At 55.4% G+C, this 11,762-nt stretch overlaps 1 protein-coding gene and 2 long non-coding RNA genes across 4 annotated transcripts; 2 read left to right on the plus strand and 1 right to left on the minus strand.

The window, feature by feature from the left end:
* Positions 1-539: 539 nt before the first annotated feature.
* Positions 540-3,238, plus strand: LOC135404908 (serine/threonine-protein kinase pim-1-like). The gene is made up of 5 exons (XM_064639637.1): positions 540-1,666; positions 1,872-2,266; positions 2,685-2,746; positions 2,879-3,055; positions 3,204-3,238. The coding sequence occupies exons 1-5, from the start codon at positions 1,013-1,015 to the stop codon at positions 3,236-3,238; spliced, it is 1,323 nt and encodes a 440-aa protein (XP_064495707.1). The 5' UTR covers positions 540-1,012.
* Positions 3,239-3,284: 46 nt separating this feature from the next.
* On the plus strand, positions 3,285-6,387 carry LOC135406470 (uncharacterized). Of its 2 annotated transcripts, XR_010426272.1 has the most exons (4): positions 3,285-3,477; positions 3,671-4,558; positions 4,813-4,925; positions 5,429-6,387. It is a non-coding gene; the product is annotated as an uncharacterized LOC135406470 (long non-coding RNA). The 2 variants fall into 2 exon arrangements; XR_010426271.1 differs by lacking the exon at positions 3,285-3,477 and having other exon boundaries at positions 3,556-4,558.
* LOC135406471 (uncharacterized) lies at positions 5,255-11,446 on the minus strand. The gene is made up of 2 exons (XR_010426273.1): positions 11,264-11,446; positions 5,255-5,431 (listed from the first exon to the last, which is right to left on the minus strand). It is a non-coding gene; the product is annotated as an uncharacterized LOC135406471 (long non-coding RNA).
* Positions 11,447-11,762: the final 316 nt, after the last annotated feature.

Below are 11,762 nucleotides of genomic sequence, written 5' to 3' on the forward strand. Positions count from 1 at the left end.
TCCCACCCCTTTCCCATCATCCCCACCGTCCCCAGCTCCCCCCCAGCTCGGTTTGGGGGTGTTTCTTCCCCCTGCCCTGCTCGGTTTCACAGTCTCAGCCCCCTCCTCGCTCACTTTGGAGGTCCCAGCCCCCCTTTTCTCCTGTTCTCCCCCCCTTTTCCCATTGTCCCCTGAAAGGCAGCTGTTAAATATTGGGTGCTGAAAAAGCTGCTACATCGTGTCCATTCCAAATTAAGCCTGCATTTATTAGGAGGGACTGGCATCCAAAGGGCAGCAAGAAGAGTCTTCTAATTCTCTTCTGCTTAATCCTCTCTGCAGCTGCCGATTTTCCCTCAAACCAGGTGGAAAACAGGACCAGCCCTGGGGTGGTCGGGGAGCAGCGCTGACCCCAAAGGGCTGCATTTCCCCTGCCGATCGTCCTGCTCTGCCCTCCCCCGGGGCTGGCTCTGCCTGGCGCTGGCCGGACGTGCCGGGGCTCCTCACTGAGCAAAGCCCTTGCCAAAGTTGAGGGGCAAGTGCAGAGCCCGCCTGGCCTGGGAGGAAGCGACAGCAGCGCGGGCCGAGCGGGCGGGATGGGGTCCGAGCAGCGGCGGGAAGTTGCAAACTTGGCAGCCAAGAAGTTGAACTAAAGTGAAGCAGCTCCAAAAGGCCGTGGTCTTGGCGTGGGGGCGGGAGGAAGGGGAGCTCCGTGACTGCGGCCGGGGCTGGTTGGGAGCGGAGCGGCCGGGGCTGCCCCCGGGGCTCGCGGGGGCCAACGGGGAACGGACAAACGGACCAACGGACCAACGGCCCCTGCGCTTCGGCAGCAGCAGCGGCGGCAGCAGCGACTGTAGCGACGCGCTCTCGCTGTGACTCTTGTTCGTGCTCTCCTTGCTCGAGCTCTTCGTCCTCCTCTCCCTCTCCCGGTGTCCCGCTGTCCCAGTGTCCCTGTGCCGGTGTCCCTGTCCCAGTGTCCCACTCCCGCGGTCCCTGTCCCATTGCCGGTGTCCCCCTCCCCTTGCCGGCCCGGCCCATGGCCCCGGCCGTTCCCCTGTGCCGGGCGGGGCCGCCCCGGCCCCGGCCCTGGGCGGCCCGGCGCGGTCTCGCCCTCGCCCGGCTCCCGGCGCGCCGGTTGTGGCGCTGCTGGGCGCTCCTGTGGGGCTGGCTGTGGGACGGGCTCGGCCTCGCCGCCCCTTGGCTCCGCCTGGCTCGAGCCCGGCGCCTGCCGGGGCCGGCGGGGGCCGCGGGCGCCGCGGCCGCTGCCGCCTCCTCGGCGGCTTCCCCGGCCAGAGCTCCGCCGCTCGCCAGCCCGGCCGCCGGCAGCGAGCCGCCGCTGCCCGCTGCGGCTGGGGAAGCCCGGCCCGGGCCGCTTGAGGGGCGCTCGGGGGCCGTGCCGGGCCCCGGCCCCAACGCTGACGGCCACGTCTCGCCCGCACCGAAGGCCAAGGAGCCGCTGCACGAGCGCTACCGGCTGCATTCGCTGCTGGGCAGCGGCGGCTTCGGCCGCGTCTACGCGGGGACCTGCCTGGCGGACGGAGCCCCGGTGAGTGCAGGAGGAGGAGGAGGAGGAGGAGGAGGAGGAGGAGGAGGGCGGGACGGGCGGCGAGCTCAACCCGCCCTTCCCCTTGGCTTGCAGGTGGCCATCAAAGCCGTGTCCCGGGATGGCATCCGGCGCTGGGGCGAGCTGGTGAGCGAGCGGGGCCAGCGGCAGAAAGCGGGGCGGGACGGGCGGGGACGAGCCGAGGCCCGGCAGGGTGGAAGCCGCCGGGACACCTGGAGGGAGAGTGGCCGTGGGCTCCGTGGGGGACGGGGAGCATCCAGGGCTGGCCGAGGGGGAGCAGGCAGACAGGCACGGCATCAGCCCCACTGACGACCCCGTGGTCCCCCCGCAGCCTGACGGCACCCGGGCCCCCCTGGAGATCGTGCTGCTGGACAAGGTGTCCAATGGCTTCCCTGGTGTCATCCAGCTGCTGGAGTGGTTCGAGCTCCCCAACGGGTTCCTGTTGGTCATGGAGCATCCGGAGCCGTCTCAGGACCTCTCTCGCTTACTGAGGGCGTGGGGGTTCCTGCCGGAGGAGATGGCGTGGGGGCTGTTCCGCCAGGTGCTGCAGGCCGTGCGGCACTGCACCAGCTGCGGCGTCCTGCACCGGGACATCAAGCCCCAGAACATCCTCCTCCACCTGGCCACCGGCGAGGCCAAGCTCCTCGACTTTGGATGTGGCACCTTCCTTAAGGACACGGTCTACACCCAGTTTGCAGGTGAGCCCACAGCCGGGGGATGCTCCTGGTGCCGGGCACTGCATGGCCATGCCCGGGTGTGGCAGTGGAGATTGCCCCTTTGGCTGAGGGGGAACAGGATTAGTTCTTCAGCCAAGTTGCTTTTGGATGGGGCTGGGAGGTTACTGTGAGACAGGCCCCGGCCTTGCCGACAGCCTGTGCCACCCACCCTGTCCCGGGCTGGGTCTGGGGCAGGGGGGAGCCAGCCTGACCAAAACCCCCATGAGGGTAGCAGAGAAGGGGGTCAGAACTGTGCACCAGCTGGCTTGGTGTGCAGGCGAGGAAGGGCTTGGGCTGCTCCGCTCGCCTTGTTTGCCTTGGCTTATGATGAATTGTTGGGGGCAGTGCAGTGGGGCGGGGAGAAGGCACGGCTTTTCCCCACCACTGGGTGGGTTTTTCCCTTGCATGTAATGGTTGGGCCTTGCCAGGGCTTCTGCTGCCCTCTTGGACACCAGCGGCTTCTTCTCCAACCCAGAGTTTGTAACCAAGAGTCAGGGGCCGGCGAGAAGGCAGTGGGTCCCAGCGTGTGCCACTGGGGCAGGCCCCACATTGCCAGGGATGCTGGGGTGAGGCTCTGGGAGCAGGCAGCATCCACCTGATGAACTGCGTCTGTATTCCGTAGGAACACTGTCATACAGCCCGCCAGAGTGGATCTACCTCAAGCGCTACCACGGCGAGGAGGCGACCATCTGGTCCCTGGGCATCCTGCTCTACCAGATGGTCTGCGGGAAGCACCCTTTCCGCAAAGGCCCCAACACCATCTGGGACCAGCTCCCGTTCCCAGCACTGGTCTCTCCAGGTGGATACCAATCTTTGTGGCATGGGGGGAATAACGGTGTTGGGAGAGGGCAGCGGGCTCACGAGGACGCCGCTCTTGAAGCTGTTTGTGTCCCATGGGTGGCTGGAGGAGGTGGCCTGTGTCCTGCCATCCTGCTCTCCTCCAAAAGGGAGAATCGATGGAGAAGTTTGGGCACAGCCCTGAGCACAGCCAGCACGGCCTGGGCACGTGGACAGTGGGACAGAGGGGACAGGATCCTTCTCCAACTGACCGGCCATTTTCCCCCCAGGCTGCCAGCACCTTATCAGGTGGTGTTTGTCCATCCGCCCCTCGGACAGGCCAGCACTGGAAGACCTTTTGTGCCATCCTTGGGTGCAGGGCATTCCCCTGCCCTAGAAGACGGGAGAGATCCACGTGCTCCCTTTGATCCAGGGGCCTGGCAGGTAACACCTCCACACATCTCTTGGCAATAAGAACCAAAGGAAACCAGACTTTTTTGTCAGCCTGTAGCACTGAGGGGGGGTCATCCCACGGGAACACGCCCCTCTTTGTGCTGGAGCTGGGCTGCAGACCCGGTCTCCCAAGTGCTGGTGGCCACCATCCAACCTGGTTTTGCTCGTCCCGCTTCACAGACAGCTGGGCCCTCGGCAGAACGCTGACAGCCTGGTCTGGTCCCCAGGGAAGGAGAAGGGGCCTCTGGAGAAGCTGTGCCGGGTGGGCCTGCTGCTGGAGACATCGAGGACGACGTCGAGGATGACAAGCTCTCAGTTGACCTGGACGCCGGCGAGCTGAAGAGGATGGACTTTGATTCTGGCCCCTTCCTCCAAGCCGTGCTCCACACGCCGTTTGCAGATGAGTCCACACCCAGGGGGTGCTCCCGGACACGGGCATTGCACAGCCTGGCTGGGCACCGAAGGTTCCCCCTTTGCTGATGGGGAACCTGAGGAATTCTTCAGCCGGCTGCCAAGCTGCTTCTTGGCAGGAGGGCGGGCGGGTGCTCTGGGCTGGCTGTGAAATGGGAGCCCGGCTCTGCCCCCAGCCTCTGCCACTGCCCCTTTGCTGGGCGGGGCTGGGGCAGGGACAGCCAGCCTGCCAAAAACAAACCCCCGTGGGGGGAGCAAAGGCGGGGCTGCAGAACACCAGCTGCTTTGGGCTGCAGGCCAGGAAAGGCTTGGGCTGCCTTGGCTTAGGAGCCTTTCTTTGGGCCAGTGCAGCAGGGCAGGGAGAAGGCCTGGGTTTTCCTGAGCTGGAGGAGGTGGGGTTTTCCTTTGGCCTGGAGGGCTTGGGCCTTCCTCAGAACCCTGACAGAAGGTTAACATTTTACCTTTTTTTCTTGTTTCTGCTTTTGCTTTGTAATCTCTGTTCATGAATTTGTTGTTTGTTTTCCAGGGAAGAGTTGGAGCTGGTGCCCAGTCCGGGTTGGGAAGGGCTGGGACCATCCCTGGAGAGGATCTGACGTCCCCTCTGAGAAGGCTGAGGACATCCTTTGGGACACGCTCTTCTTGCGGCAGCAGATCTTGTGAGGTAGATGCTCCTCTTGCCCATCTTGTCAGCAGGAGTGGGATAATGGCTTTGGGGAGATGGCAGCAGGCACATGAACATCCCGCTCTTGCAGCTGCTGAGGAGGTTGATCTCCTGGGCTTGGCTGGAGGAGGTGGCACCTGTGTTGAGTAATTGCTGAAATCCAGTCGATCTGGGACGATCCCAAATCACAGTTTAGTTTTCAGCTTGTTCGAGCTGTATCTCAGCAGCTTTTGCGTATCATTTTTGGCCCCCAGACAGGACACCTCTGCCTGATCTCCCGCGGATCCGAGGGATCTCTGGATCTTCACGCCAGCACCAGGACTTTGCTGCAGAAGAGCACAGATCCCCTGCCCAGTCTGGGACACAGGTAAGATCCCAGTGGATAACAAGGCATTCTTATTGGGAATCCTGCCCATGTCAAACGTATGGATCTTTCAGCACACTTGGGGTTCTTTGGTATTTTGGGAATCCTGCTCATCTGAGACCTGTGGATCTTCCAGCGCTTTGGGTGGGTTCTTTGGTATTCTGGAATTTGGTCTCTGGCTTTGTTTTATCGATCACTATTGTTCTGTACTTGTATTTGTTTCTGTATTGTAACATTTTGGGTCTACTGTTTAGAGCTGGGAAGTGGGCAATCTGAAGGGGGAATTTGGAAGAAGTCCCCCCTTGGTTGCATTTTGCAATATTGGATGAAGATTGGCGGCCCCCCCGGAGGAACAGCTCCCAGGGAGAATTTAATGGAGTGTTGGAATCAATGGGTGGCTGTTCTGGAACACTGAATTAGAATCCATTGTTGCAGTTGATGCTGTTTGAGAAGGGGAACAGAAGTGGAAGGAGGTTATGTCTGGTGATGTGTTTTTCACTTTGCAGAACCTGTGAAAGGGCAGAAAGATTGTGGTGTGAATGCAGCACCCTCAGAGCCCTTGGTGTGAGCCCGGAAAGGAAAATCAAGCTGAGGGACAAGATCAGTCTAATTTGGGGACATTGTTGGAGGTTGGAGTTGCAGTCCTGGAAGAAATCCCTGAGGAAATGGTGCCCCCGGGGAGAGGAAGAGGACGAGAGCATGGGCAGCCTGCTTCAAACATCCCCCCAGGAGACCTGGGATCAGTCCCTGTGCATCCTGTAAGAAAGATGGACACTGGAAATGGGATTGTCCGCAACTGAAACTTCAGAACCCTCCGAACCCTCTCGTGGCATCACTGAAGACGACTGAGGGGGCACCAGAGGATTCTTCCCCATCAGAACATCTGGTTCCAGCCAAACTAAGCACAATTGTTTGTAGCTGTGGGAACTTGTTCCTCTGTGTTAAATCCGGGAAAATGAAACTCAAGGGACAATTCTAGAACAATTGTCTGGTGTGCCAGGGAATTGGGAAACTGGGCCATTTTTAATGCTGTGGCTTTGAAATTGGGAAAACAGTGGTTGGCTCCCCAGTTTTTGTATTTCCCCAATTCCCCAAAGCCTCTGCTTGGGAGAGATCTCTTGGCAAAATGAAATGCCACAATCCAATTGAAAAATGGTCCAATATAGGTTATTATTGCAGAGCCTAATTCTGGGGAAGTTTCTAGTTTTGCATGAGAGTCTCCCAAAGCAGAAGTAATCCATCTGCCACCATCACTTGGGGATGCAGTGGTTCCAACAGGATGGGCTGGAGAGGTGCCTCCATGATCCAAGAGAGCAGAACCCGTGAGAATTCCAGAGAAACCTGGAGTGGGGTTGGTGAGGCCAAAGCAATGTCCTTTGCAAATAGAAAGTTGTAAGGGATTCTCACCCTTTGTAGAACAATTGATGAAATTTTGCTTGTGAAAAGAATGTGAATCTAAATGGAATGCTCCAGTTTTGCCAGTCAAGCAGGCAAATGGAAGGCTATGCCAGTTAGTCCAAGACCTTAGAGCTATAAAGAATAGAGTAGAAGATATACAAGCAGTCGTAGCGAATCCTTACACTTTGCTAAGTCCCCTAAATGAGACTTTAATTTGTTTCACAGGATTAGGTTTGAAAGCTGCCTTTTTGTGTCTCCCTTTGAGTTGGGAAAGTCAAGAGCTTTTGCTTTCCAATGGGAAAATGCAAAGCCGGGGAGGAAAACCCATCTGACTTTGGTGGTCCTATTGCAGGGGTTTAAAAATAGCCCCCCAATATTTGGAACTCAATTGGCCAAGGGACTGGAGGAATGGAGAAGTCCAAACCCACCCTCTTGGAGCCTTATTGCAGGGTGTGGATGATCTTTTGATAGCCACTGATGCTGAGCAGCAACGTTGGGGTCAGACTGTGGCCCTGTGGAATTTCCTTGGGCTGAGTGGATATGGGGTATCCCAAACACAAAGTGCAAGTAGTCCAGAGCCCAGGAGCCTCCGTGGGCTTTGGAATTCTCCAAGGACAAGGGAGGCTGGGCCAGGAAGGAAAGAAGCAACCTGTCAACTGCCCCAGCCCCAGCAAAGGAAGCCCAGAGCGGGATTGCTTCCAGACTAGAGGGAAAGTGTATTGGGGCAGAGCTGACTTAGGAGACAGCCCCTTGGAAAGTCCTGGTTGGGAATTGTTTCCCAGGGGGGGCAGCTTTGTCCGGCATGGAAAACAATTCTCTGGATGCACAGAACTCCCCACCACCAGGTCAGAGATCCTGACAGAGATCCTTCTCCCAGTAGAAGAAAAGGAGTCTAGTGCTAAGGATTGTCAACTCCTTGAAACCTTAGAGCAAAATTTGCTCCAGGAGGCTGGGCAGTTCCCCCAAGTGGGCAAATAATAGTCCCTGAGCCAATCTCCTGTGACCTGGTGGATGGGGAACATGAGGGTATTCCTTGGAGTGAAGCAAATTATTGAAACATTTGCACAAGTGGGTTCTAGGTCCAAAACTGACCCCAGTTGTACAAGCAGTGAGTCAGCAGTGTGGTGTGTGGAAGAGAAATAATCCAAACCCTGCCAGTGGAGTGGGAACAGGTGATGGAAAATGTAGAATTGTTGCAGGTGAATGTTGGCAGATGGATGTGACTGAATTGCCCAGAAAAGGGGGGTGTAAAGATCTCCTAGTCTTGGGGGATACCTTCTCTGGGTGGCCAGAGGCTGTTCCTTGTTGCACTAAGCAGGTTGGGAAAGAGACTGCAATCCTGTTCAATGCAATCCTCCCTGTATTTGGGATGCCTTTGGGAATGTCATCAGACAGAGGTTCCCACTTGACTGCAGAAACAAAATGCTTCACTCTTGTTTTGCTCTTCTGAACACAGTTCAAACACTGTTGACGTGGGAGGAAAATTTACAGGTCTTTTTAGGGCCAAAGGTGATCCAAGTGTTGCCCACAAGTGTCTGTATTACGTAAGCAAGACTCTGTAATGAATCTGGAAACTGTGTGTGTAATGTAAAGCCCTGTGTGGCTGTCACTGAAGTGCTGAGGCTGAACAACAGCCCCTGAGCCAAAGCTGAGCTCTAGATGAACCTTCCAACCTAATGGGCTGTGTCTCCATGTATCTGCTCCTGAGCTAAAACTGGGTCTATTTGTTGGTACAAATGTGGTGGGATGGGACTCCACCTGTGTATCTGCTCCTGAACCAAACAGGTGTGCTTCTTAGGAAGATCTGTTAGTCTGGGCTCATCAGTGAATCCTGTTTGTATCTGTTCCTTAACAAAATAGGTCTGATTGTGAGCAAAATCTGATCTTTCTCTGTCTGTATCTAGAGAGTGGTCGAGGCCATGGCAGTCGATGTCTGGCCTTGTTTGGCAGTGGCTGGTGCAGGGGGAGCCTTGGTTTGGGAGAAGTAGAACATTGCTGCCAAGATTCTGCTCTGGCCAAATAAGGAACAGTAGAATCTTAGAGAAGTCCTGGAGAATTGGATCAGGGCTGGAACTCAAGCAAACAGGATGTGAGCTGAGCTCTGGGGACCCAGAGAAGATCAAACCAAACATGACGGTCTCTGTGGGGAAAACCAGTGATGCTGAGAACCGAGGTCAAGAAGCAGACACCTGAGCTTTGGGGGGCACCAGATGCCAAAAAACCCACCAGAGACCCCCAGAGAAGACCCCAAATGACCAAATAGGGACTTGCAATAGGGGTGTGACTGTGTAAAGCACAGTAATGGACATGTGTTCAGTAAGGGGGAATATCCAATGCCTCTGGAATCAGTGGGTGTAATCCCAAGCCCTGCCTGTGTCCCTGAGCAGGCTGGATTAGAAGAACTCTCCTGCAGGCGTCCAGCACGCTGCCCTAAAGAATGCCTGCTTCTTAACACCTCCCAGCTGGGGTTAAGGACTTGCTTTCTGCTGCTTTTGGAGACCATTTCTGGCCCCAGATGGGACCCTCTGCCTGATCTCCCGTGGATCCGAGGGATCTCTGGATCTTCATGCCGGCCCCAGGACTTTCCTGGAGAAGACCACAGATCCCTGGACTGGTCTGGGATGGGGGAAGATCCCATTGGATAATAAGGCATTTTTCTGGGGAATCCTGTCCCTCTAAGATGTGTGGATCTTCCAGCTCTTTGGGTGGGTTATTTGGTGTTCCCCCATTTGGTCTCTGGCTTTGTTTTCTCCACTGATCCTTGTTTTGTGTTTGTATTTGTTTCTGCACTGTAACATTTGTCCAAGTGGGTTCTTGGTCCAAAACTGACCCCAGTTGTACAAGCAGTGAGTCAGCAGTGTGGTGTGTGGAAGAGAAATAATCCAAACCCTGCCAGTGGAGTGGGAACAGGTGATGGAAAATGTAGAATTGTTGTAGGTGAATGTTGGCAGATGGACGTGACTGAATTGCCCAGACAAGGGGGGTGTAAAGATCTCCTGGTCTTGGGGGATACCTTCTCTGGGTGGCCAGAGGCTTTTCCTTGTCACACCAACTTGGCTGGGGAAGTGAGTGGAATATTGTTGAATCCAAGAATCCCTGGATTCGAGGTACATTTGGGAATGTCATCAGACAGAGGTGCCCACTTGATTGTAGAAGTGGTACAAAAGTCAAATCAGGGATGCATTATTGCAGAATTCCAAAGGCCAGAGCCCCTTGGGTAACTGAGAGGTTGTCTGAGAAGAAACCAAATGCTTAAGTCTGCTTTGGCTCTCCTGACAATAGTTAATTGGGTCTTGACTTGGGAGCAAAATTTACATCTCCTTTTAGTCTCAAACGTGACCCAAGTGTTGCCTCCAAGGGATTGCTGGGTGTGCACTCCTTTACCTGAAAAGACAAGGAAGCCATTCACCATTTCTGCCTTCCCTATTCTGGCAGAAATGATTCCTGGTCACTGGGTGAGCACTTGTGTTCCCCGAAAAGTAGACCCAGCAGTCAGTGTGCAAGTACCCCCCACCACCTCTGACAATCCTGCCTGTGTCCAAAGCTGTGACCCCCACTAAAGGAACAGGACAAGTGGATTGTGTTAATGAGAGTGGCCCGTTGGTGGGAAATCACCCCCAATGTCCTCAAACCCTTCCTGCTGGGGAAATGACTGATCCTTGGCCGGTCCCCAAAGGAACGGGGTGGGATTGGTGTGTGGAAATAACACCTGTGAAGGGTTGCCCCAAAGCTGGAAGGGCATTTGTATTTTAGCTTGCATCAGGATTCAGTGCTGTAGCTGTTCTAATGCCTTGAGCTGTAAAATGAAATAAAGCTCCTAAGACACTCTATCCCTTCAGGAGCTTAGTCTGAAAAAAGGGGGGATTTGAGGTGGGATATAGAAGACTGCTCCCAACATTTCTCTGTGGCCAAGGAAGGAGAACTGTAATCTTGGAGAGGTCCTAGAGAATTGGATCAGGGATGTAACTAAGCAAACAGGATGGAAGCTGAGCTCTGTGGGCCCAGAGAAGATCAAACCCAAACGTTCCAGTCTTTGTGGTGAAAGGTAATGACACTGTGTCTGCTCAGAACCGAGGTCAAGAAGTGGACACCTCAACTTTGGGGGGCACCAGATACCCAAAAACCCACCAGAGAGCCCTGAAGGAGACCCCAAAGGACCAACTAAGGACTTGCAATAGGGGGGGGGACTGTGTAAAGCAAAGTAACATCTATGTCTTAAGTAAGGGAGAATCTCTAATGAATCTGGAAACTGTGTGTGTCATGTAAAGCCCTGTGTGGCTGTCACTGAAGTGCTGAGGCTGAACAACAGGCCCTGAGCCAAAGCTGAGCTCCAGATGAACCTTCCAACCTAACAGTCTGTTTATCCCTGTATTTGCTCCTTAGCTAAAACTGTGTATGTTTGTTGGTCAAAGATGTAGTGTGGAAAGACTCCCCGTGTATCTGCCCCTGAACAAAATAAATGTGCTTATTAGTGAGATCTGTGAGTCTCAGCTCATTAGTGAATGATATTTGTATGTGTTGATTAATCAAATCTTATGTCTGATTGTGAGCAAAATGTGATCTTTATCTTCCTGTCTTTAGAGAGTGGTCAAGGCCCTGGCAGTGGATGTGTGGCCTTGTTTGGCAGCAGATGGGGCAGGTTGACTGCCTGGGTTTTCCCCTTAAGCCCTGGCCAGGCTGTGGGTGGAACCCAGGAGGAGAAGGGAGCCAGATGGTTTTGCACACTCGTAGCTCTGTGAGCTTGTTTCTGCAAGGCCAGAAAAGCTGGACCCCCTCCCAGCAGAGGTGGAGCCCTCCCCTACGAGTGGACGCCCTGGGTGGGATTTCCCGTGCCCGGGAGGGGTTCTCCAACCCTTGGCTGCGACCGGGGCTCCCCCGCTGCCGTGCGGGCCTGGCTGAGGGGAACAGATGAGGGCAACTGGGCAGGGAGCTTTTCTACTCACTCCAGGCACTCTTGGTAGGAACGATGAGGTGCGTTACTGAGCTCAGCCTTTTGTCATTCTTTGCTGCTTTGCACTGCAGGAAAATTACACACTTGTTCTCCAAAGTTGGTGTCGGTGTCTCTTGTGCTGACCCTCGTCGCAGGCAAAAGAGTTCCCTGGGGCCCTGCAGTGTCACAATGGTCCCCTGATTCCATGGAACAACATTCCTAATTTACTGGCTAGACTGGAGGAAAATCCCAGGAACGGCTGTGGTTTGTTAGGATTTGCTTTATCTGAATGAGCCCCGGGGGGCTTTTGGTGCTGAATCCTTGAACCTCAGGTACTGAGGGGAGATTGCACAAACCTGTCCAGAAGTGAAAGTCAGAAGAAAAACCCAAAGTATCTCAAAGCATTAATGGGTCCCACTGAGGGCCATTCCCAAGACAGGCTCCTCATGGACTGGTTGGAGGAGAGGATTGGAGGCCATGATTGCGCAAAGCTCTCAAAGGCTCAGTTTCCA

This window comes from Pseudopipra pipra, chromosome W, assembly GCF_036250125.1.
Source record: "Pseudopipra pipra isolate bDixPip1 chromosome W, bDixPip1.hap1, whole genome shotgun sequence".
NCBI lineage: Eukaryota > Metazoa > Chordata > Aves > Passeriformes > Pipridae > Pseudopipra > Pseudopipra pipra.

What these genes read in the sequence shown, in the direction of transcription:
- LOC135404908 (XM_064639637.1), top strand. Translation starts at nt 1,013, where the DNA reads ATGGCCCCGGCCGTTCCCCTGTGCCGGGCGGGGCCGCCCCGGCCCCGG. An exon ending in ACAGCCGGGGGATGCTCCTG is followed by an intron (nt 2,267 to 2,684) that starts GTGCCGGGCACT and finishes GGGCCTTGCCAG; the next exon opens with GGCTTCTGCTGCCCTCTTGG. An exon ending in CCCAGCACTGGTCTCTCCAG is followed by an intron (nt 3,056 to 3,203) that starts GTGGATACCAAT and finishes CTCCTCCAAAAG; the next exon opens with GGAGAATCGATGGAGAAGTT.